Source organism: Aedes aegypti, chromosome 2 (assembly GCF_002204515.2).
Source record: "Aedes aegypti strain LVP_AGWG chromosome 2, AaegL5.0 Primary Assembly, whole genome shotgun sequence".
NCBI classification, from domain to species: domain Eukaryota; kingdom Metazoa; phylum Arthropoda; class Insecta; order Diptera; family Culicidae; genus Aedes; species Aedes aegypti.
In genome coordinates, this window is record NC_035108.1 from 326,895,007 (window position 1) to 326,921,289 (window position 26,283).

At 34.4% G+C, this 26,283-nt stretch overlaps 1 protein-coding gene across 3 annotated transcripts in view; it reads left to right on the forward strand.

Moving 5' to 3' along the window:
* Positions 1-25,565, forward strand: part of LOC5569344 (ovarian-specific serine/threonine-protein kinase Lok) — a 45,762-nt gene extending 20,197 nt beyond the window's left edge. For all 3 annotated transcript variants that reach the window (XM_001658380.2, XM_021845920.1, XM_021845921.1), the window contains 4 exons: positions 8,682-8,839; positions 17,843-18,208; positions 18,276-18,456; positions 24,218-25,565. In XM_001658380.2, coding sequence (XP_001658430.1) covers positions 8,682-8,839; positions 17,843-18,208; positions 18,276-18,456; positions 24,218-24,792 — 1,280 coding nt within the window. In that variant the 3' untranslated portion in view covers positions 24,793-25,565. The remainder of the gene's footprint in view (positions 1-8,681; positions 8,840-17,842; positions 18,209-18,275; positions 18,457-24,217) is intronic.
* Positions 25,566-26,283: the final 718 nt, after the last annotated feature.

The following is a 26,283-nucleotide window of genomic DNA, read 5'->3' on the forward strand; positions in this document are numbered from 1 at the left end:
AATGATCAAATGCCTTCATTTTACGACTCGTTAAAGTGTTGGTTTCTATATTCTACAACACAATAAAAAAATGATAAATAAAAGTGAATAATTATAAAACATTTATAATTCAAATCTTATAAACAGTAAACTCACAACATAATATTTTAAAAAATATTTTGTGGTGATATTTTACCTGAATCTGCTGAACGAAGCAATGGCATCCTTCAACTGCTAAAATAAACTACTCTTACACCATCTCAAAGCTATCGGGAACCAAAATGCATCTAACAAAAGTAAACTTTTAATTGTTTATGATCTTATGAATCATTATCATTATACTTCTTCTACATATCGTTCATATAACATTAAGAATCAAAACGAATGTTTCTGTACAAAGCTAATTATTCATCGCAGTACTTGGTAGTTACACCATGCGTTTCTATCAATTTCAATATGTTCAGGGCATTAAACCTCTAATACCCAACCCCGCCTTTAGACGGGCTACACTTTGGAATTTTGTGTATTTTTTCGTAGCTCGGAAATCAAAATTATTTTATTTTTGGCTTAAACCTTGACTCATAACACGCATGTAAGAAAAGTTTTTTATGATTTTTGAAACTTTTTTGTATTTTTGAAAATTGTTTGAAAAATTGTATTCTTATATAACCTATAAATATCCGGGGTTAATTTAACGTGTAATATAAAAAATCATACCTTTTATATTTTTCTACGATCGACCTATTACAAAAGAAGAGCCTGGTGGTATCAAAATAATTTCAAACCTGTTTTTCCGTTAGTTACACGGAAAATAAAATACGCTCCGAAAAAAAATTGAAAATTTAATATTTTTAAAAGTACCGCAAAAATTTAAATTTTTATTATTGCCAAAAATCAACAACCAGAAATGGCTTCAAGAAAAAATGAAAAAAGCTAGGGATGTTCAAAAATAAAAATTATAAAAATCAAAAACCAAAATTCAAAAATACACGAATAAAAAAAAATAATTGCCCAGAACGTGTTAAGAACGATTTTAGATAACGAAAAATAATATTTAAATCGAAAATAAAAATTTGGGTATTAGAGGGTTAACATAAATACAAGAATCTGTCTAAAGTAGCCCCTTTTTTGTCTTGAAGGACACCTTTTTCCGTTATTCGAGCAACTTTTTTTATTTGACGTTTGACGGAAAAAGATTTTTGTATAGACATTTATGAAAAAGAACTGATAATATGACTAGAAAAAAAAACATCCCAAAGGAAACGCTCAAGTCATTGTTGCTTTATTTTTTGGAAATTTTCACTAGGACTTTTCGTCCAATATTTTGAAACAAATGACCTGTTGATCTTTTCAATACAATTCTTAGCAGAAAAAAAAGTTTAATAAAAAAGAGGTCTTTATATTTTTTTGATTTTTTTAAGTACATAATTATAATTTATAATGTACAGTTTTGTTCAAATTCATAAGATGAATTTACATATAAACATGCATTCATAATACAAATAAATTATTGAAGTAGACTTAAAGATTTGTATAAAAAAAACAGACAAAATCTAATTATCAATCCAAAATGACGGTAAGATCAAGTGTTTTTACATCAATGTAATTTTTTTAAATTTAAGTTATTTATTTTACAAAATTATTTGAGAGTCATGATTAGGATTATGTGAGAATTGTATTGAGGATTTCACCAGAACTTTGATTGAGATATTTGAAAATTCTGTGTTGAACCTAATGAGTACCATATTTTTTGAAGAATCTTGCTCAGATTTATTTCTAGTTTTATATCACAATGACATCAAGAATCGTACGAAAATCCTGTTCAAGATTTCGTTGCTGTTGAGCCCTTTTAAGCCCGCCCACGCAAACTAACCCCACTATCAGAAGGGTCGGTGTTAGCTCTTCCTGATAGTGGTATTGGTGTGCGTAATCGAGTTGAATTGGGATCAACAGCGGCTTGCAAAGCCAATGTTTACCAATGTCGATGGACCCTTTTGAAATGTTTGTCCAGAATTATGTTTGAGTACTGCTTAAGAATTGAAAACAACTACAGTAATACCTCGGTATAACGTAACTCGATTTTTATTTTCGTTACGTTATATCGAGGTTACGTTATATCGAAGCAAAATATTTTTTTTCCACAATTTCGTTCAACATGTATTGTTTGATGAGAAAATGAGTCTTACATTGATATTATTGAAGTAGCAGGCATTTTCAGTTTATCTTCCATATTTTTTCAATATATTTCCGTATTTTTTTATAATTTTCTCTTTTTTAGCTCTCTATTGCACTAATCCTTAAAAATGTTTTCAGGAAAAATATTTTGAGGAATCTTTGAACACGCGGAGAAACTATACAAGAAATTCATACATGAAATCTTTCAGAAATCTTTGAAAAAGTTAATGTTGAGCAGTCCATTGACAGTTCTAGCAGGCAATTATGGATCTTCAAGATTTTTTTATGAGGAATTCGTGGTAAAACTCCTAAAGCAAATCTTTTGTAAATTCTTGACAGAATTTTAGTATGAATGTCCCAAGAATTCTTTAAAAAATGTTTTTTTTTTGAATTTATGAAGAAATCACTAGAAATCTCCATTTAAAACAATAAATATCTTTGAGGAATTTTCCATGCATAAATTTCCGAACGAATACGTGGTGGAATTATTGGCAGTATTCTAGGAGAATTTTCTGGGAGATCTGGGGAACTTCCTCAGTTTTTGGACGAATCCCTGAGTATATTTTTGTAATAAAAAAAATCCATAGAAAAATTTCTAGACTTATCGTTTTCAAGAATCACTTGAAGAACCCAATGAAAACGAATCATTGAGAACTTTCTTAACAAATTCCTGATGGAATCAATGAAGGATTTCGTTTCACATAGAATCCTTGAAGAAATTTAAGTAGTACATAGAATGGTTTTTGAATAAATATTTGGAAAAAGCTCTGCAAAAAAATCGTAATGAAATTGCTGGAGAAATGCCAAGAAAATTGTTTTTCAGGTTTTTGGACGAATACCTGTACGATTTTTTGGAATAACACTGTTCGACAAAAAAAGTCGATCTGAATGCACAGAGACCAGACAACCCGGGCTTGAAAGTATAAAAATAAACAAAAATAATGGCGTTTTCAGAATGTTCGTGTCTGCCCCAGGTCATTTTTAAAATATACTTGAACTTTTTGCATTTTTTATTTAAAAATCTAATCTAATCAATAAACCGACACAGTGTTTTATATTCAGGACAGCGGAATTCATGTGCCATATAATGTTTAAAACGTTAAGTCCAATATGAAGAGTTGTAATAAGATTTGCAGGAAGCCCTCCCCCTTTTTTGCACCCACCCAATTTTTAAAGTATCGCAAATGATGGAATATTTGATATACAGGGGGTTGTCAAAATAACTGGGACAGGCAAAAATTGGGCCAACTTTGGAATGCTGTAACTTTGACAAAAATTGACCGATTTCAATTCTTTAAGAAGTAATGGACGGGTCAACTAATTTAGTTTTGAGGTGAATCCACGGAGATGAACTATGACCACCGGATACCGGTGATAATCCGGATTTCCGGAAGCATGTCTTATGCAGTAAAATTATGACATGTTTTTAGTAAAGGTCTCGGCTAAAAATTCAAAATTTTACTACACATGGAGATAGAAGATCAAATTCTGAAGCGATTGGTGCGCCAAGTATTAAGATCGATCCAGAAACAACCAAGATATGGCCATTTCCCCGGAATCGGTGCCGGTAGTGGATCCGAATTGGGATCAAACAATTTATTCACTCAAAATATGTCGCGCAATATTGTTTTCTCCCTAGCTTATCATAAAATATCCTATTATAAATTAAAAAAGAGTCTTGTACAGATTTGGCCACTCATGGCGCCGCCAAGTGCCCCGAGGGAACCTTGCATAGGGGACATTTCGATTTTGACACCAAAGCATATTATGCGACGGCTCATTCTTCATGTCTTGTCGTAAATAGGGCAACTGTAGACTCAAAACGGATAGTTGACTACAGTGACTACTTCCGGGATCACCGGAAGGTTCCAGAGGGAACCTGTAATTAGGGACAATTGAAATTGAACTCCAATACATATCGTGCGATGGTTCATTTTTCATGTCTTGTGCTAAATAGGGCTATTGTAGACCTTAAGTGGATATTTGACTACAGTGGCCACTTTTGTGTCTCGTGCATTCAGATCGACTTTTTTTGTCAAACAGTGTAATTTGTAAAGCATTCCAAGAATCGTAATTTGATTGTTCTCTAAAAGGACCGCTGGAAGAATTCATGAAAAATTGCAGAAATAATTTATGAATGACCCCAAAAATAAAAAAAAATCCACTTTATATCCTGGAGAAATTACTTGGTGTAATTTTTGTACAAAGGCAGTAGAATTCATAGATATATTTAAATTCCTGAATATTGAAACCATTTCTTGCGAAATTTCTAATGAAATTCAACAAGGAATTCTTAAGACGGCAATCCGTTAAGTCAAAATTGATTAAATGTTCCTAGAAACTCTTAGAGGAATCTCTGAAATCGCCTTAAAAATTCTGGTAGAATCCCTGGCATCATTTCTGATGAAAATCTTAGAAGTTTTTACACATGAATATCGGGAGGGTTAACTAGTGGTATTTCTGGAATATGCCTGTCGGAATAGGCTAATATTTTCAAAGCTGAACGGTCACTTCGACATCTGGTGGCTAGTAGGAGAACCGTCATAAAAAACGTAGGGTTGAGAATGCACCGTGTGCAGTATAGGAAGGAGCATATATATTTTTCTTGGAATAGTTATGTTGTAGACAATCGGAGAGCATTGAAAAACATGATAAACTTTTTTTCCTTCGAAAATGTACATATCCGGTCAGTGCTCATGTACGATTAGTGGGATTAAATTGGAAAATTGGTGTTTGGCTACATAGGTTATAAACTTCCGGGTTCTTTGTTGGTGGTTAAATTTGTTGTGAAATCACGCGTATCGCAAGAATAAAGGGTCAAAACGATTATGCCATTGGAAAATGGAAAATAGTTTAATAATGAATTGATTATGAGCTAATTTTTGGGTCGAAAAATTGAATTTTGGACGTAAACAAACATTTTCAATGACATTTCTCTCCTTCTTCCATAGCGACCTCTATGATCAATAATTATTAAAGTTTTCATAGAAAATTGAAGTGAGTAGCAGGCTTGGTTCCAGAGCATAAATGCAACAAAAATGAAGAAGAATGATGTATACAAATATACAGCAATGATAAAATTATGGTTTTAACATTAGCTTATAGCTCACTCGATATCGATTTATGACTGTATTCAGTTATAATAAAAGCTTGTATTGCTTTGATTTAGTATTGGTTGGTGTTTTAACTTTGAAAAATGTTTATTGCAGTTCATAAACTATGTTTTTAATAAAAATTGGAAAAATAAATGGGAGCCAAAAAAAGTTACGTTATATCGAGGTAAAAATTACGTTATATCGAGTTACGTTATAAAGAGGTTACGTTATATCGAGGTTACGTTATATCGAGGTTACGTTATATCGAGGTATGACTGTATATCAAAATTACTATGAGATTCTTTTCCATAAATCAGTTTGAATCGTTTCCAAGAAAGTATTCACAGGATTATAAGAAAATATTGATCGGGATTTTGCTATAATGTATAGCCTGGTGCTCAAATAAGTTGTGCTTGACAAATTAGATTTTAATGCAGCAACTTTTCTTCAAGTTCAGTTAGAAAATAGTTTGGTCTGCCAAATAGTCAAAAAGGCATTGAAGTGGTAGCTTTTTAATCCTATTCAAGCGGATTCTTGTTAATCCTGAGTTAGTAATCTAAGAAAAAATATTCTTCATTTTCTCAAATTATTTTTTGAGCACTTCCAACGGATATTGCAGCATTAAAGAAGTTTTCGTAGAGTCTATACCCAAGTGACCATGCTGCTCAAACTGCAATGTATGCATCTAAACGGTGTATGTAAAGCTAGCATTGCTGTATATGTACAATTAAAGTTGATTTAAAGTGGGAAAGGGCCCCCATTAGAGCCATATTGAAGTTATAGCTCATAACATTAAATCGACATTTGTGGAGCCCTTTCCTACTTTAAATCAACTTTAATTGTACACATACAGTAATGCTAGCTTTATATACACCGTTTATATGCATAAATTACAGCTTGAACAGCATGGTTACTTGGGTAGCTGCTTAAAGAACTCGTTTCAAAATCATAACCAAAAAATAAATAATTTTATAAGAATTAAAAGCAATATCAAGAATCACTATAGGGGAAAAGCACCAATTTTTGGCCCATCTATACGATTTTGGCATACTTTGTATGGAAATCCAAAAATTGGCACAGAATTCTTGTAGGTCTTTTCTAGTTAGTAAGGTAGTCGTTTGAAGACCTTGACTAAACTTTCGCTTGGTTGGTATTTTAGAGATAATGAGTTAACTGCATTGGATTTATTTTCGGGAACTCATTTACATTTCCAAATGTATTTAAACGGTTAAAGAAAACTTCTGTAGTCAGCCAGTTTTTTTTTTGCTTATCAATATTATGAATAATTGTTTAATGATAAGTCAAATATGTTCTCTGAGGAGTCTTCTTTACTATCCCAGCAATCTCCTGAGACATTTCCAGCATAAATTGCTAAAAGCGATCATTTTTGGTTTTCTTTCTACTTATTACTAACAAAATTATTAAAAAAAATCCAACATCTGAAAATGGTACTTGCTTTAGTTTCTGAGATATACAGTATTAAAGTCAAAAATGGATGCAAAATTTACGCTTTCAGGCGAAAAAAGCCTCTTTTTCAAGTTCATCAAACAATTAAATACGTTCATATAAAGGTTTTAAGCTGTACTATTAAAATAATATCACTAAGCTGAGAAGCAGGCTCTGTCCCAGTGGGGGCGTAACGCCAGAAAGCAGAAGAAGAAGAGTATCCAAAACGGAACTCCTGCAGCAATTCCTCAGCAAGTTCGGGGAAATCACTAAATGAACTCTTGTAGAAATCAGAAACACACTTTGGGCAAATACCTAAATAAATTTATGGAGAAACTATTGAAAAAATAAAATACATACAGCAATACGAGCAGTCATAATTGCTGTAATGCCATGTTGAATACGCAAAAAACATATTCTTAGAGAAATGCTTAGTTAGATTCTATGAGGGATGAAAGTCGCATCTCCTGGTTCCTGTAAGGCAGTGTTTCCCAAACTTTTTCGACTTTCGCCCCCTCGAGGCCAATATTTTTTGGAATCGCCCCCCTGATGAATGGTTCATATACAATTTCATATATTTGAATTAATCTATATACTGTACTAAACATTTGATCAATATTATAGAAAATTATCAAGTTTACTCGTATATTACTACAAAAGTGTTAAAAATATCAAACATATTTGCTTTGGAAAAAATATACACTCCACAAAATGGCTTTAATTCATCGTTGGAACCTGATTTTGTCAGCCAAATTTTCAGAGATTTTTTAATTGAAATATTTGTACCATAAGAAGTAAGTATGGTAAGAAAAAGTGCAACCTAAATAACAAAAAAAAAGGGTACAACATATTTTTCTCTGTGAAAAACTGGATGCTAACAATAGAAATATTAAAAAAATCTTTATGAAATACTAGTGATCCTGGAAAACTTCGTCTTGCCATCAAGTCATAAAATTTCCTTAACAAATTTACATATTAGTTTTCTTACGTTTTCCGACTATTCTAGAGATTTTATCTAACTTTTTCTTCGGACGATTACTTTAAAGTCCAGAACAAATGCAACAGTGAAAGTGTTTCGAATCCATTGATCCGTTCTCAAGCCAACTCATGGCATACAAAACTTTTTCACTTTTTAATACAGATTGAGTATTGTGGGCTTTGTTTCCAGTGGATAGTATCGTCAAGCAGTGATCGCATCGTGTCATGGGGTGTGGGTTCGATTCCCACTTCAGCCATTGACATTATTCGCCAAAAATGTTTCGCGGCTGTGCCACTGGAGCATGCTTGTCCGTTGTCTAGTGTTAAGTTACAGTTTGTGCAGCTAAATGTCTGGAGACGGTGTCAATGTGTGTTATCAATGCTCTCCGTATCTTGAAATCATTCTGATCTTGAGAAAACCTAAAATTCTTAAAACTCATATGATATGAAAAAAATCTGAATGCATAACACAAATATTTTCTTTTGACAATCATCAAGTGTTATCTAGAATAAATTAAAATGGCCATGCTTAGATCAGAGGTATATTCGATCAAAGGTGAAACTAGAAATAGTTTAGAATGAAATTGATTGTCCTTCAGAAGCATTAGCATAAATTTCTATCAAATCGTATGTCCTCCGAACGTTATGAGTCATTTTTCAATCTCTCCCATACTAGACTTTTCGCCCCCTCTACTGGATTTTTCGCCCCCCAAATTCTGTTTTGAAAATTTTCGCCCCCTTCGTCCCAAAAATCGCCCCCCAGGGGGCGAACTCGCCCACTTTGGGAATCACTGCTGTAAGGTATCTTATTTTTATTCCCATTTGGTCCCTCTTTGGTCTCTTCTTGAGTCCTATACGGTCTCTTATTTCAGGCAAACATTCCTCAAAGTTTCGCTCCCAAAGTTTGCTACCAGCCATGCATGCCGACTGTTAAGAACTGACTTGCATTAAAAATTCGATGTTCAATTAGCTGTCGCACTAAACAAAGTCTTCTTCCTCTTGTTGCAGATCTGTCCGTTCCAGAGTTTTTAGCCGGAAGGAACACAACCAACCACCTGTGCATTGGCAAGGACCATTTGCCGGACAAAATTCTCAGCAGAATCTCGAACTACCACTTTTGCATCACCAAGGATATGGAGGATTTGAACAGTCCCACGTTCATAGAGGTAAGTGCTATACTGTCCCATATAAAAGCGAAAATCATCATATCACGTTCATGGGTGTTGGTTAATGTTTTGTTGCTCCAAAGATTGTTTCCAGCAAATATATATATATGAAAATTGCCTATGATGAAGTGCAAAATATTTTATCAAATATCATTCAGTTTCGTTAAGAATCTGCAACGGATCTGCCTCGTTATGAAGTTCCTTAAAGTTCTATTATGAATCCCGCCATCTCTTGCTTAATGCATTTAGGGTTTTTACTTTAATTTTTTTTTTCTCAAAATGGTTTACCTCAGTTTTTTAAGGAATTTATCCAATAATTATTCCATATTTTTCTTCAGGAAATACTTCGAATTTCTTTCAAGAGTCATTAGTGATTCCTTTACATATTTTCTCAAGAATTATTTCAGAAAATCTTCCATGAATTACCGCAAGAATTTTTACGTTATTCTTAAAACAATCTATATGCTTTTTCATTTAGGCATTTTTGAGTTTATTTTGCTCACAACACAAGAAAACACCATTTCATGAATATCTCCAGAATTTTTGGCCAAGAACACAGGGTTTGACGGTGCCAAAGTAGAAGGTGCATCATAATAATACCCGTCTGTGAAACATATCACCTTCCCAATACTTTGGCACGCCTCTAACGGTTCATGATTTATCATGAAACGGCTGCATTCAGGCGGAGGATCTGTTAATATGTTTCGGCATATTATCAGATCCTCTTCGAACGGAGGGACCGCCAGGGCTCATTAGTTACTTATAAACCAGTGCTGGTTGTTGATGGTTCAATTCGTTTACACGAGCTGTACAATCCTTTGTACTAATTAGTAATGGTGGTTAAGTGTCGAAGCCAACGTGTGTTCAATTGTTTTATAATGCAACATAAGAATGTGTGTTTAGTAAAACTCTGCGTTACACTCGTCGTTATAGAATTAGTGATTGTGAGGGTACTAATGACGATGTTTGAAATAATGCATTGTGATGAAAATTTGAAAATGGCATTATAAGTGATTGTGGTAGTTTTATTAAATATACAAATAATAACTATATGAACCCTACTAGTTTAACAATGGTCATAATACATTTTGCAATGATTTCTCTGAAGATAAACACTATGGCCTAGTTCTTCACACATGTATGATAAAAGTGTTTATAATGACAGTGAGTGCAAAAGTGAATGAATCGAAGTGATGTTTTTTTCTGTAACTACCACTTCAGAATGCAGACCAATGTGGGGAATGGGGAGGAAATGATGCTGCACTTATACTGGCCCACTGTAGACCGTGGAGTCCGACTGCATCTACGCCAGTTCATGCGGAAGTTTATAGATTGAGGGAAAGGCATGGCAGAGAGGTTTGTTTTTGTGGTTAGCAGACTGCCTCAGGCGTGAGGAAAGGCATGCGCGTGGAAGAATGGAAGCGTTAGGGAAACGGTTTCACGTCCGTCTCTGGTTCTAGAGTTTGCTATGAACGAATTGTTTGAGTGTAATAGATTAAGAATGGAAGATAGAACCAAGGGAGACATTTACAACTACAAAGTACGAGGAAAGAGACGGGCCTGGAATTGAACCCATGACCTTCTGCTTATGGAGCAGAAGCGGTAGCCATTAGACCACCAACCATGTCTCGTAGTTTCGTAATTTATGTTGCTGTAGAAAAATAATAAAAAAATTAAATTGAATATCTTTTAATTACTTAGTAATGATAACAGATGGTAAATGATAATAACAATGAATTTATATGAAAATGGTGTGATGTAATTTTGATGAAAATTTGTAGTTGTGATAGTGAAATGTGCTATACCCAATGGATAATATATCTGAAGTGTTTTCGATTTTGACTGATGAAGGGGCGCGCCTGCGGAGAGTGTAACCACCAAACTCTTCGAAGGGTTTAAAAAGCGGAACCTAGTTAGGAATCAAGTTAGGAATGACAACTGTAAAAAAAAAAACGAATACTTTATCACTTATCAATAGTGACAAATTAGCACGACATGCACTATACTATATACTGGGATATACTATAATAGATCATATATTGGTCGCAGTGGTTTATGTTCCGAACAGAAAAAAAAACATTTCGATTATCACTTAACCCTCTAATACCCAACCCCGCCTTTAGACGGGGTACACTTTGGAATTTTGTGTATTTTTTCGTAGCTCGGAAATTAAAATGATTTTATTTTTGGCTTAAACCTGCATATAAGAAAAGTTTTTTATGATTTTTGAAACTTTTTTGTATTTTTGAAAATTGTTTGAAAAATTGTATTCTTATATAACCTTCAAATGCCTGGGATTCATTTAACGTGTATTATAAAAAATCGTACCCTTTATATTTTTCTACGATCAACCTATCACAGAAGAAAAACCTGATGGTATTAAAATGATTTCAAATCTGTTTTTCTGTTAGTTACACGGAAAATAAAAAATGTTCCAGAAAAAAATTGAAAAAATCATATTTTCAAAAGTATAGTAAAAACTCTAATTTTTATTATTGTCAAAAATCAGTAACCAGAAAAGGCTTCAAGAAAAAATTGAAAAGGATAGGGATGTTCAAAAATAAAAATAATAAAAATCAAAAACCAAAATTCATGAATTTGCGAAGAAAAATAAATCATTGGCCAAACCGTGTTTAGAATGATTTTAGATAACGAAAGATTAGATCGAAAACAAAAATTTGGGTATTAGAGGGTTAAGAAAATATCATAGAACAACATATACAGTAATGGCCCGATTTTGTCAGCCCCCGATTTTATCTACCCCCGATTTTAGCACCCTTTTTGACCCAATGTTGTCTATCAGCCTAAAAACATTATTTATTATAATCAGAGTAAACACGTCTATACTTGCAATATTGGATGCATAAAGGCAGTTATAATCTTCGCTACGTCTATACAATCATCTAAAGACCGAAATTTTGAAATTTGAAAATTTTAATAATTAGCCAATAAACTCACCTTGGATTACAGTACATAGAAAATAGAAGTAAAAAAAAATGTTTTGTTTATTTTAATAAAATCATAAAACTAAGTCCTTGAGTTAAAATAAAACTTGAAACCTGTCGAAATTTTTTCCCGATTTTGTCAACCCTAAATGCAGCATAGGGCTGACAAAATCGGGACATCACTGTATCGCTAAGAGAGATAAATTGTAATTCGCACAAACTTACAGGATCCACGCCATTCAATCAAACTGTTCAACAACTTGGGTGGGTCTAGTCTCATAAATAATTGAGTTCACGATGTTTTGCTTCTCATTTAACACATATCAAATATATGTAAACAAAGTAGCATACTTGATTTGGTGCAATAAAATAGTTGATTTTTTCACTTTTGTCCAAGGAACGCTGCACTGTGCACCGAAGGGATGGGGCAAGAGTTCGAATCTAGTGTGGGTCAAAAGTTCACTGACCGAAGCACAAAATATCGACTTTTATGACAGACATATTTCATACCCAGCCATAAACTTATGTTTGTCACACTCAATTATTATCAAAAAAAAAAAATGCCCAAAACAGGTTTATTTGTAATATACCAAAAGGGCATTTTATTTTGTCTTTCTACAAATAAGAAAGTTAGTTGCACCATTTCTATGAAAATATAGACCACCCTTATTTTCAATAATATCATACAAAGGACCAGGGCATTCAAGCCTAATGTAATAAATATGTAAAATGTCTCTATCCCCTCATTAATAGAAAATCAAAACTTTGTCTTAAGAACAAGCTTTTGATATTCAAACAAATTTTCAGACCAGTCATGTTGTACGCTGTACCAATATGGACTAGCTGTTGTAATACCAGGAAAAAAGCTCTGCAGAGAATTTATGAATCAGCTGACTTCAAAAGACAAAATTATTATCAAACTTGTCACAAAACATCACAGAATTATGTTTACTGATAAGAAACTATGTGTAAAAATAATTCTGTGATGTTTTGTGACAAGTTTGATAGTAATTTTATCTTTTGAAATCAGCTGATTCATAAATTGTTGGTGATTCAACTGCGTGGGGTCACTGTAGATTTCTGCAATTTTAAGCATTGTATTCGACATTTTCAAACAATAGCACTAAGGATAAAGCTAATAAAACATCAAGGTTTGTAAATTTCATTGTCATTTAGCAGACAAAAATGGGTGGAAAAATTGGTGTGGAGCGAAAACAGTTCATGTGTCAGTTACTACAATGCAGTATCACAAAAAGGGCATTTTACCCTTGTTTCCAGCTCCAACACTGCTATTTTTTGCAGTAATATGTGACACATTGTTAACTTTCGCCAAATCATGCAATACAGATGCAACTTATACAATTTTTAATTTTTATGCAATCCTATGTAAATATTACACTCAAAACAGTTTACTAACCGAAGTTCCAATTTGAAACGATTTAATTCGTGCTTTTGAATTACAATTTTACGTTTTGCATGTCGTTTTATTGAATTTTATAGGTTGGACTCCACACTATTTGATCCATAACTGTGGGGTCATGGTATGTTTAGGTTAAGTTAGGTTAAGTAAATTGTAAGCGTTATTTTTTTTCTTATAAGCAGGTGAAATCAACTCACCTGTAAAAAATCTGAACTGCTACGGCAAATGAAATGTAATATGTTGTTAACAAAATGTTGATAAAATCTTAAATTTGTTTTACCAAATTAGGATGATAGTGTTGTCTAATAACACAGATCAGCTAGATATAATAAATGAATGTAATGTTTGAAATGATACTAATAAAAAAATAAAAAAAATCATACAAAGGGCCTAACTAATACAGACAATTTTGTGGAAAACCGTTTTCGTCTATTTTTTTCATTCTTAAGCGCAAAATGCATCTTTCCGCGTAAAACTGTTTTCTGCACTTAACACTGGATCCGTGGGCAGTGATTCGAGAAGCCCAAGCAAAAGTATTCTTATTTTTTTTCTCGTATCGTCGGTTCCCTTCTTTTTCCGTTTGCGCGATTCGGGAAGCCCAAGCAAAAGAGGTCGTTTTTTTTTCTCCGTTTGCACACTGCAGCCGTCGCTGAAAAAACGTGATCGAAATTGTTTTGACCTTGAAAACATGATTTTAGTACTATAGTGTCTTCGGGAAAGTTTTTCCATAAAATAATCGCTATTTTATGAAAGTGTCAATTTGGTGATTAATCCACCTATAAGTGAATTTTATTTTTCGTATTTATGAATTTAAAAATAAACTTTATTCGGAAAAGTTGTAGGTAATATTAGAAGAAACAACTTCGCTGAAGACACCGTATGCATATTTTTTGATTTTCATGTACATTTGTGGAGTTTTTTGTGGAACACCCCTAAAAATCACTTTTTTCATCATAACTTGGTTGGATGATTTTGTACAATTTTCAATTGTTCTAGTGTTATTTGTTACTTGCAAAAACGCATAACTTTCTCCAAAAGAGCATATTTTTATCTCTCATACTCTATACGGTTTATTTATTAAAATTTGCTTGACTATTTCACCAATTTACATCGAACTGCATTATATTAACAAGATTGAATAGTGTTACAAACTTTTATTTTGAACTTTTATCAATATCGATTTGGTATTTTCAAACAAACTATGTATGGCTCGTCACTTTATGTGTCGGCATATACCTTTTAGAGATGGTCGGGTCTCGGGTTTTCAAACCCGAAACCCGACCCGAACCCGAACCCGACGGGTTCGGGTCGGGTTCGGGTTTGAAAATTTTTATTTTTTCGGGTTCGGGTTCGGGTCGGGTTTGAAGGTTAAAAAAATATCGGGTGCGGGTCGGGTTCGGGCTTGAAAAAAGTCGGGTTTAGCCGGGTTTAGGTCGGGTTTGGGGATAATTGTTCACAAAGTAACAACCGGAAAGCTTCCCTATGCATCAGAAACGATGAATTTATCATCTTTTCGAACTCGGGTTCTATTCGGGTTTTTCTTAGAAAACTTTCTCGGGTTTCGGGTCGGGTTCGGGTTTGAACAGCGAAAATTTTTCGGGTTCGGGTCGGGTCCGGGTTTGCTTTTAAATTTTTGTCTCGGGTTCGGGTCGGGTCCGGGTTTGAAGGAATAAAATAAGTCGGGTACGGGTCGGGTTCGGGTTTGAAAAATGTGAAACCCGACCATCTCTAATACCTTTATTCTTATTTAGTTCAATTTTATTATAAATAGCATTTTTTTCTTGTCATTACTAAAAATATCCTTTGAATAGTTCGACATTTTGAATGTCGACGTATTTTCTTAATTTTCTATCCTTACATATCTTTTCACCATGAGGCAAAATGCAAAAATAGTTTTAGGTAAAAGTCGTATTTTTCCTCCTTATCCATGGATCGCATCACTGACCAAAGGTGACTCCTAGATCTGTTTCCTTCCTCACTAATAAACACCCTTCCCGTGGTGATTGTGGAGATGTACAAATACTGAAATCTTTCTCAAAAAGTCATAAAATCTGTTCATGTTTTCTATACACATTACAAAATAAACAATCTTAATCCTCTAATACCCAAATTTTTGTTTTCGATTTAAGTATTATTTTTCGTTATCTAAAATCGTTCTAAACACGTTTTGGGCATTTATTTATTTTTATTCGCAAATATTAAATTTTGGTTTTGATATTTATAATTTTTATTTTTGAACATCCCTAGCTTTTTTCATTTTTTCTTGAAGCCTATTTTAGTTGTTGATTTTTGGCAATAATAAAAATTTAAATTGTTACGGTATTTTTAAAAATAATAAATTTTTATTTTTTTTTATCGGAGCGTATTTTATTTTCCGTGTAACTAACGGAAAAACAGGTTTAAAATGATTTTAATACCACCAGGCTCTTCGTTTGTGATAGGTTAATCGTAGATATAAAAGGTACGATTTTTTATATTACATGTTAAATGAAGTCCAGGCATTTGTAGGTTATATAAGAATGCAATTTTTCAAACAATTTCTAAAAATACAAAAAAGTTTCAAAAGTCATAAAAAACTTTTCTTATATGCGTGTTATGAGTCAAGGTATAAGCCAAAAATAAAATCATTTTGATTCCCGAGCTACGAAAAAAATACACAAAATTCCAAAGTGTACCCCGTCTAAAGGCGGGGTTGGGTATTAAAGGGTTAACAATAAAAGGCTCAAACGGCATTGATCCATAGCAGAGCCAAATCCTTAACCCTCTAATACCCAAATTTTTGTTTTCGATCTAAATATCATTTTTAGTTATCTAAAATCGTTCTTAACACGTTTTGGGCAATGATTTATTTTTATTCACTCTTCTAGTTACTGATTTTTGGCAACAATAAAAAGTTTTCACGGTACTTTTAAAAATAATAAATTTCAAATCTTTTTCTGAATATATTTTGTTTTCCGTGTAATTAACGGAAACACAGGTTTGGAATTATTTTAATACCACCAAGCCCTTCTTCTGTTATAGGTTAATAGTAGAAAAATATAAAAGGTACGATTTTTTTATATTACACGTTAAATAAACCCCAGGCATTTGTAGGTTATATAAGAATACAATTTTTCAAACAATTTTCAAAAATACAAAAAAGTTTCAAAAGTCATAAAAAACTTTTCACATATGCGTGTTATGAGTCAAGGTTTAAGCCAAAAATAAATCATTTTGATTTCCGAGCTACGAAAAAATACACAAAATTCCAAAGTGTACCCCGTCTAAAGGCGGGGTTGGGTATTAGAGGGTTAAAGCAAAAACAAATAGTGTTTATCGGCCTCGTGAAGCTTTTTGGGCGTTTGGGCCTTCCAAATAAATTAAATTGAAAAAAAGTTTGCACCGCCAGCACCATCATGAATAGTAGGAAAGGAGGTTAACCAGTATTTAGCTGAAAATATCTTGAATAAAGACAGTTCTTTGCCATATGATTACTAACGGAAAATCACAAACAGACGTCACACTCCAATCATTGTCCATCGATCATCTTTTTTTAACGGTAGATTCAAATTTACGGTAGGTGGTCTATTCTAGAAATCCTTTATAAGAGAGATTCGCGGAAGCTGACAGTTCTGTCAAAGTGTGAGCCAATCGAGCAGCGAGAGCTGTCAAAGTGTGAGCCAAACGAACATGCGTTATGTTTGTTTTGAACTTTTCTTGAGGAGTAATGTAATCCGCTTGAAATTATTTCGGTAAAAGTAATTTTGCATGAAGCAAAAAAATGAAATGTTTTACTGTGTTGAATTTTTGTCAATGCGATTTTTAGTTTTTGTTTTTTTCGGCTGTTTATTAGTTTTGATACGTAGCGCAAAGATCTATATCGAAACAAAATACACTTTATAGCAATGAGGAAGTCATGTCCGTGTTACAATATTATTCTCGACGCCGAGCAAAATCAGCACTGCTGGTCTGTTGCCAAATCTTTCCATTTTACTTTCGCTTATCTCTCTATAAAGGATCACTAGTCTATTCGACACGCGCAGCGCTCGCTTGGTTTTGGTTCACGTTTGACGTTTACACACTATCGCCATCTGTTGGTCCATCGGCTAAACACACCGATTTTAACATTGGGCGTACATGTCCTCGTGACTATGATTTTGATCGCGATTACGTGTGTTACTTCTGTTTGTGTGTGGGAAAATGTTAGCTTCCGAAGATGATTAATATCTAAAGTCTTGCAGCTACTGAATAACGTACTGACACTTCAATTTCAATGGTCAGCACACTAATTTTTGATCTTTTTTCAAATCCTAAATACAAAATGGCGGCAGCAATAAAATATGGTTATTTGGCAAAATTACAAGTTTCAAACTACAATCGTAATTTGTTAAAATGAAAATCAAGCATGAAAATATTGACGCAGTTTTTTTTTTGGTTTTAAAATATACTGACTTAGAAACAAACAACCAGACTGATTGATTCAATTCAAATGAGGATTGTTGCTTCTAATCGGTGGGTTCTTAGATTCAACTTGACAATATTATTCTGCGTGAAGAAGTTGAAACATTCACAAAGAGTTAGTGGTTTGATTAAAACACATGTTAAATCAACGCAAATAACAGTTTTAATTACAACCTATTTCACGTCAATGCTTTTCAGGACAAATCTCGCAACGGAACGTTTGTCAACGGTCACCTGATTGGAACGAACAAGAAAATGATCCTCAAGAACGACGACATCATAGCGCTATCCCACCCGAGCTACAAAGCCTTGGTGTTCAAAGATCTGACTCCCAGTGAGGCCAAAGGTCTCCCGAAGGAGGTCAAAGACACGTACTATGTGGGACGGAAGCTTGGTTCTGGCGCGTGTGGAGTTGTCCACCTGATTTACGACACCAAAACCTGCACGCCCTACGCCATGAAGCATGTGGTGAAGAACCTCCTAGGCGAGTACAGTAAGCCGAAAATTCTGAACGATCCCCAGCGGGTGATGAACGAAGTCAACATCATGAAAAGTCTGGAACACGTGAGTATTTGATTGCTTGGGAAACTTGCATTGGTATGGTATGTAATAACGGCTGTCCTCATTTTAGCCATGTGTAATAAAAATGCACGACATCGTCAACAAAGCAGATTCCGTGTTCATGGTGCTCGAGTACATGAAGGGCGGCGATCTGCTGAATCGCATAATCCAAAACAAGTACCTGCCGGAGCAGAATGCCAAACTGTTCTTCCTACAGATGTGCCACGCAGTAAAGTATTTGCACGCCAAAGGTAAGATATTTTTATGGGATCGAATTCGTTACGTAGAGCACGGAAGATGAACGCAGGTAGACGGTTGCTAGAAATTATGCAAATGAGGCCAAGTTTTGCTGTTAATGTAAGTCAGTTTAGTTGTTTCTAGTTTTTGTCAACATCTTTGATGTATCGTTTCTTGGTAGAGAGAGGTGGCGAATCATTTGTCGCGGAGTTCACGATGGCTTTTGGCACTGATGTGTGCTTTCAATTAAAAAACCTTTGAATGCTATTTTATGATTTCGTCATTTACTTAGTTACTGTTATTGTTACTTGTTACTGTTCGGTGAGAACATGAGAGCTGTAAATTTGACCTAGATACACTGTTTAGCCGTTTGAAACCTTTTAATTCTATTCTTCTTCGTATTTCTAAATTCAAGTGGCTTCTCTTTCAAAAGTAGGGAGACGAGGCAAGATGGTCACCCGAGGCAAGATTAGCACACTCAGTTTTGAGACTATTTGAATGAATTTTATTAAAATAATGTCATACACTTTTGAATTAAAGTTCATCCAACTGCCTAAAATTATTAAACATAATAAGAATTTGAAAATATGGGTAAATTATCATAATTTGTGAAAATATTGAATTTTCTTATAACAAATGGTCAGAACACAATACGATTTTTGTCGTCTAAAAATATTTTGACCAAATTTCTGATTCTCAGCCAACATGTCAAACCTTTTGAAGAGTCTTTTAGTATATAAAGAAAAAAATAATAAAATTTTTGTTACATTGCTTTACTTGGTTTAAATTATTTTTATAAATCGGGGCAAGATGAGCACTAGGGCAGTTCAAATTTAAAAAAAAGTTTAAAAATACGATCTCCCATATCTTCTTTACCATCTTTACCATAAACAAAAGTGTTCTGTAAAATTGGTGGTGATTTAAAGGTGGCCCAAAGACGATTTAAGTTTATATGGTTTATATGGAGATTACTATGGAGAAATTTTGAAAAATGTTCCAAACACGTTGGCATTATAATGTAAGTACGAAGTTATCACCCCATAGTGAAAAATCATTATTCGTTACTTTCATATTTTCTGGTAATGCAGCCTTCAACAAACTAATTATAATCTATTGGACCATTAAACACCCCTTTGGTTGCAATTATAGCACAGATAATAAAAAAAATCCGCTTCTGTTTCTTGATCAGAATGAGAGTGGGTCATGCGAATGTTAAAAGTGTTGACACATAGTAATCGGCGCCAAAAAGTGTCAATTTTGTCTGAATATTTGAAATTTTAAGCTTTCATTCCATACAAAAAGATTGGAAATCGGTTAGGCTGTTCAAAAGTTATAATTTTTTTTAAACATTACAAATCTAATGCGCTGAGACCTACAGTGTGTGCCGATAAAAAATGAATGATTTTTTATTTTCAAAAAAATATATCTCAAAAACTAAAAAACATACATCGCCGAAAATTTGACAGTATACGTAAAATTTTCTGAACTTTCAAGAAAAAAGAACAGCGATAGCCCCTTTGGTCCCGAGGCCTTCAAAACACGAAAAAACGGAAACTATTGAGTTTTTTCATGTAAAAAACACAATTTTTGTGAAATTTTATATTTTTCCTGAAAAGTATACTAAACGTCTATCATGTTTCACGGTTTTTAACTGAAAGCTTTATAATCTGTCAAATTTTTCATTTTAAGATTCGAATTTATATCGTATGAATAGGGTGACTTCTGTCAAGGGTGGAACCGCAAGGGGTCGTAATGTTATTTGGGTTATTTGTTAATAACAACTTGTTTGTCACATTAAGCCGTTCGGCATAACCAATCAAATGGTCAAGTGATATTTGACAAAAATACTTAATTTCAATTACAATAATGACCATTTAGCATGCCCTGGCCACGATCACAGGGTTTGACGGTGCCAAAGTAGAAGGTGCACCATAATAATACCCGTCTGTGAAACATATCACCTTCCCAATACTTTGGCACACCTCCAACGGTTCATGATTTATCATGAAACGGCTGCATTCAGGTGGAGGATCTGTTAATATGTTTCGGCATATTATCAGGTCCTCTTCGAACGGAGGGACCGCCAGGGCTCATTAGTTACTTATAAACCAGTGCTGGTTGTTTGATGTTTCAATTCGTTTACACGAGCTGTGGCATCCTTTGAACTAATCAGCAATGGTGGTTAAGTTTCGAAGCCAACGTGTGATCAATCGTTTTATAATGCAACATAAGAATGGGTGTTTGGTGGAACTGTGCGTTACACTCGTCGTTATTAAATTTAGTGATTGTGAAGGTGCTAATAGTGATTTTATAATTAAATCTATAGTGATGAAAATTTGAAAATTAAGTGGAAGTGATTCTGATAGTTTTGTTAAAATTATAATAATAATGATGTGAACTCTACTAATTTAATAATGGTCATAATACATTGTGCAATCATTTTTTCTCCCTGCCCTTAGGTGATGGGATTGACGGTGATTTATCAAGTGATTGCATATTGTTGATATTGTGAAAAATTACTCTAATACTAATATATTGATCGCGAAAATAATCGAAATTATAACTTATAAAATGTAAGCTAGTCTAATAGTTTTAAATTAAATAATGACATGTGTTTCAATGCTTAAATATATTTTACACTTGATTTATCACACCTTCAGCATGAGTTTAGTTACTGTCGCATGATCTAACACCAGATAACTACGCGTAATGCTGGAGGGACCGGCAGGGCTCATTACCAGTCTCTACTAACACTCAAATCACTAACAAGACTGGGAAACCAACGATCACCTTCATCAGTAGCACTATTTCTAATAGTAGTATTAGTTCAATATACATAAATCTTTTTCAGTAGACCACGAGGCGCAAGAGTGGGTGCGGGTGGTCTCTGCGTCTCACAGGTCATTGAAAATAGACATTTATGTTAGGTTTACTAACAATGTAGTAATTATTACCTTAGTAATACCGTAAGGTGCCGTAATTCGCCTAAATCCGCATATTTGGTCCAAAATTAATCGAAATTTAAGAAAAAATTTGAAATCTGTCCATACCGCTATTTGTATATGCTGGTAATGCATAATAATTCCAATTAAAATTGTCATTAACAATAATTTACGATTTTTGAGAAATATTGAAAAATGTTCTGAATTACGGCATTTTACGGTCTTGCGTTATTTAGTAATGTAGGTTGTAGCGGTGTTAGAGATAGTTTAGTAATGTTACTGATATATGTATAATAATTAGAAAACTGATGGCACTGTTGTTACTGAAATGTTTCATTTTGAAATATCTTTCATAATATAATATAATATTGTTGAACAAAATGCTGTAATTAATAACTTATTTAATCCTCTACGCATTTTTGCACTACTTTGCATCTATCACACCAACACTGGCGACAATAGCGTTCTTTGGGTAGTATTTCTGTTATGTAGTAGTAACCTCTATCGTTTTTATTCTAACGATCATAACATAATTATCGTGAGCGTAGTAGTGGAAATAACATAGAAGTAGCTTTTGTATTTGTAATTAAGGTATCATGGTATTAGTTCCCTGTCCTTTGGTTCAGAAAGGGGTATGGGCGCGTTCTGCCAACTCGGTCGAGGCAGATTTCTTGTGTGAACAAGTTACAACATGGACGTTCTAAAATTCCAGAATGAAGTGTTGTGCATTTGAAGATGGGATGGATTCGCGTTCGTGCTTTACTTCTGCTTATCTATAAAGTTATATGCAATAACCGACCCTTAGCTTAACTATTTAAATTAACAGTTGCAAATATAATAATCGTTTTGAGTTTACTAACATCTCGTCGCGTTAATTTTATCATAATGATCTTTTATCTACATCCGTCGAACCATTCTGAATGGCCGTTGTGAGAATATCACCAAGAACTTCTCACATGCAATAAAGCTGGATTGTCATACATTGAAACATCAAGGTTCTCGCTCTTTTGGATTCATTTTTTGTTGTTTATCATTAGTTTCAGGGATTGTTTCGTGGGAATCCAAAGAGCGAATTTTGTATGACTTCAATGTACGCCAATACTGCCAGAAAGCATGTAATAATCACTAACATTCCTTCTCTCTTTATCCTTGTTTTCATATCTAACCCGCTTCGAGGAATAATTCATCGAAGAGGAAAGGCATCTCTTATCATGGCAGCGTAATGGCCGAGAAAACGTCGGTTTGCGGTCGCATCTCTCCATCCTCGGTTCTGCCCACGTTCACCAAATCGATACGCACTTGATCCGCCCATCTAGCTTGCTGCACTCCACGCCTTTGTTAAGTATAAAGTTTCTGTAATCATTGAATACTAATTGAAAGGTAAATCAAATGAACTTATTATTTAACTAATAACAAATTTGTTCCACAGAGCGATTTACAAAACACCACACAAAATCCCTCCTTTCACATATCCTTAGGCAAAACACTTCACTACCGTTATATGTATGACTGATTCATGTTCTTTCGACCTTGCATCATTCATACGTGTAGGGGAAGTCTAGAGTAAAAGCAAAACTTAAAGAACCTTCTGGTCAAAGATGTTGCGTTGCCTACTTCCCAAACTCCAAAACCCCCGGTGTATTATGGAAGGTGTGAGTTTTTAAACTTATGCTGGAGACTTGGCCCCTGACCCCCTTGTACATCAATAAAATAAAATAAAATAAAATAATACATTGTGCAATCATTTTTTCTGAATATAAACTTAATTGCCTAGTTCTTTAAACGTGCATGATAAAAGTGTTAATGACAGCGAGTGCAAAAGAATGGATTGAAGTGATTTTGTTTAATGTAACTTTCTTGATCATAGTGCTAAATCGTAGTTTGAATAGTAATGACTCTGCAGCAACAAAAATAATGATACATTTAAATTGAATATCTTTTAATTACTTAGTAATGCTAACAGATGGTAATGCTAACAGATTTATATGAAAATGGTGTGATGTGAAAAGTGATATAATAGAAAGTATATCTGAAGTGTATTACGAAAGTTGATGAGTGATAATCGGTGATATACGTGATAGTGTCAAAAATAAAAGTGACGATAGTGAGTGATGAAATGAAATGGGGAATGAGGACCTTTTGATAAAACTATTTCGTTCTTCACTTTAACCACTCTAGTAGCATTTCAGGCCTTATCATAGTTTGATAGTAGTCTGAACTACTAGACTGCAAAACTACGGCAAGGGCTGATTGCTGCTAGCGTACACAGTGACCATTTGAGCAACATTGCTTAGGAACGTCTGTGTGATGAACGCAATAGAGGCTTATAAAAGCAAATGCTGGGAAGGAGCTTAGGGCAGATTAAGAGTGCCAGTACTACCCCTATCGCTACCGACAAAAAAAAAAAAAAAAAAAAAAAAAAAATGACCATTTAGCATAACATAAAATACAACTTATAGAAAGAAGGAACATGACTACTGCCAGCTCTTCTACAACTGCCGCATAGGTGTCGTCCATTAATTACGAAAGGGTTTAAGGGGAGAGGGGGGAATTTATATTTCTTACGCGCTATACAAATTATTTCTATTTTTCATACAAAAAATCTTACCATGGGGAGAGTGGGGATCAAAAAATCATCAAAATTATCTTACGTTATTAATGGACAGACCCATATGACACAGTTATGTGACCAACGGCAGTTGCACAAACAAACTTATACCAAGTAGCCAATCAGTGTTTAATATGGTTTGGTTATGCCAAATGGCCAGTACGCCAATCATTGTGCTGGTATCTCAGACCATTGTCACTGAACTAACCTTGAACTCTTTTCCAGATATCACCCACCGGGATTTAAAACCGGACAACATCCTGCTGCAAAACGACGACGAAGAAACCTTGTTGAAGGTTTCCGACTTTGGTTTGAGCAAATTTGTGCAGAAAGACTCGGTACTGCGAACCCTATGTGGCACTCCACTGTACGTTGCCCCAGAAGTGCTCCTTACTGGTGGTCGAGGCTCCTACACACGAAAAGTGGACATTTGGAGTTTGGGAGTGGTCCTATACACTATGCTCAGCGGAACATTACCCTTCTCGGATGAATACGGGAGCCCTGCCACCGAGCAAATCAAACGTGGCAAGTTCTCCTTCCGACATCGTTCCTGGAAGTCGGTTTCCCCTCAGGCCAAGAAGCTCATCTACGAGATCCTAACCATCGACCCGAATACTCGACCATCAATCGACGACATCCTCAACAGCTCATGGATGCGCGATCCGGAAGTCATTCGGAAGGCGGAAAAGCTGATGAATGTGCGGCTTACCGGTACCAAAAAGGCATCCACATCTGACATAGAGAACAACAACGACAAGATCTTTGTGGAACCGCCCAAAAAGCGACAGCGCACCAAATGACTAGATTCAGGAGAAAGACCACCCAATGAGGCAACTGCAAATGTCGACGAGGAAGAGACACCGGTTCGTATACAGTTTAGGAAATGGGTGAAGCTGAAAGTGAGGTTTCGTTAAAATCCCCTGCAATCGACGTCATCAGCAATGAGAAAAAAACAGTAAGTAGCAAGTGGGCAGCGAACAACATTGATAAGGATTTTTTTGATTGATACTTATTCGGAACTGATAATGTAGCCTTTTACGTTCCCTTGCCGACAGGGGACTCGGATCAAGTACGATGCTCTCTCTCGTTTGTTTATATATTTCATAAACGCATTTTGTATAGCATTTAAACATGTTTTCGTTTCGATCGGTAGTTGCTAGTGGAAGTTAAACTTTGCTCAGTGGCTCGGCCTTTGATGCGAGTCATGAATGAGCTGGCCAAGTGCATTTCCCAACGAGAAACTGTTGTTGGTACTAGTATTTTAATGCATGGTAAGGAAAACGTTTAACATTCATTGAGTTTGCATAGACGTAGACACTATTTTAAACATGTAAATATTCAAAATAAGTGCACTACATGTCCTAGAAAACGTCAGCTTCTAAAAAACATGACATAGAATTAATCAATCCAAACCAAGAGCGGAAACATGTTTAACAGATGCTCCCCTGACTACTCCATAATTCCTTTTCTACCATCATAAACCATCGTTCTTTAAACTTCATGCTATGTTCTTTTTTTGTAAGCGCTACAAATCGTAATGGAATAAATATCTTTCAGTTTGTATTGAACATTATCCAAAAATAATTTGCAAGAACACCCCGAAGAGTTCGCATGTAATGAGCACACAAACATACGTAAAACAGGGTTCATTAAATTAAGTACAAACTTATTACTTATTACCGAGCAAAGTGAAGTTGACTAAAACCCATGCCATAATGTGCCTAAAGTGCAAAATTTCCAATATAAACCATCGCGTGGTCGCTCTGAGTATTAAATGCTTAGATAAGAGAAAGGAATCTAGGTGTATAGTTGTTGTAGTTTTACTTACGTTTTGAGGAAGGAAAATAAAGTACATTTTTTGTTTTATCTTAAACATAGTATTTTGTGCTATTGATGCTCACGATGACAGCCATGTTAATGTAGCTTTGATTTTATAGACCCAATATTTTTTCCCCCTGATTCAGTCAGATATTCTGAATACAATTCAGAATAAGAGGTGTAAGAAGCAACAATGAAAACGTTGTAATGTTGTCTATTGACTTTAACAAACATGACTGAACTGTAGAAAATTTAATTGACAAAAATAAAATGTTCATCGTTTACATGTTATTATTTATTGGGACTCCTTAACCAATGGTAAAGTTATTATAAAATATAAATCTAACTGATAGTATTGTAATCTTCTTCTTCTTGGTACTAACGTCCCCACTGGGACAGAGCCGGCTTCTCAGCTTAGTGTTCCTATGAGAACTTCCACAGTTATTAACCGAGAGAGCTTTCTTTGCCAGAGT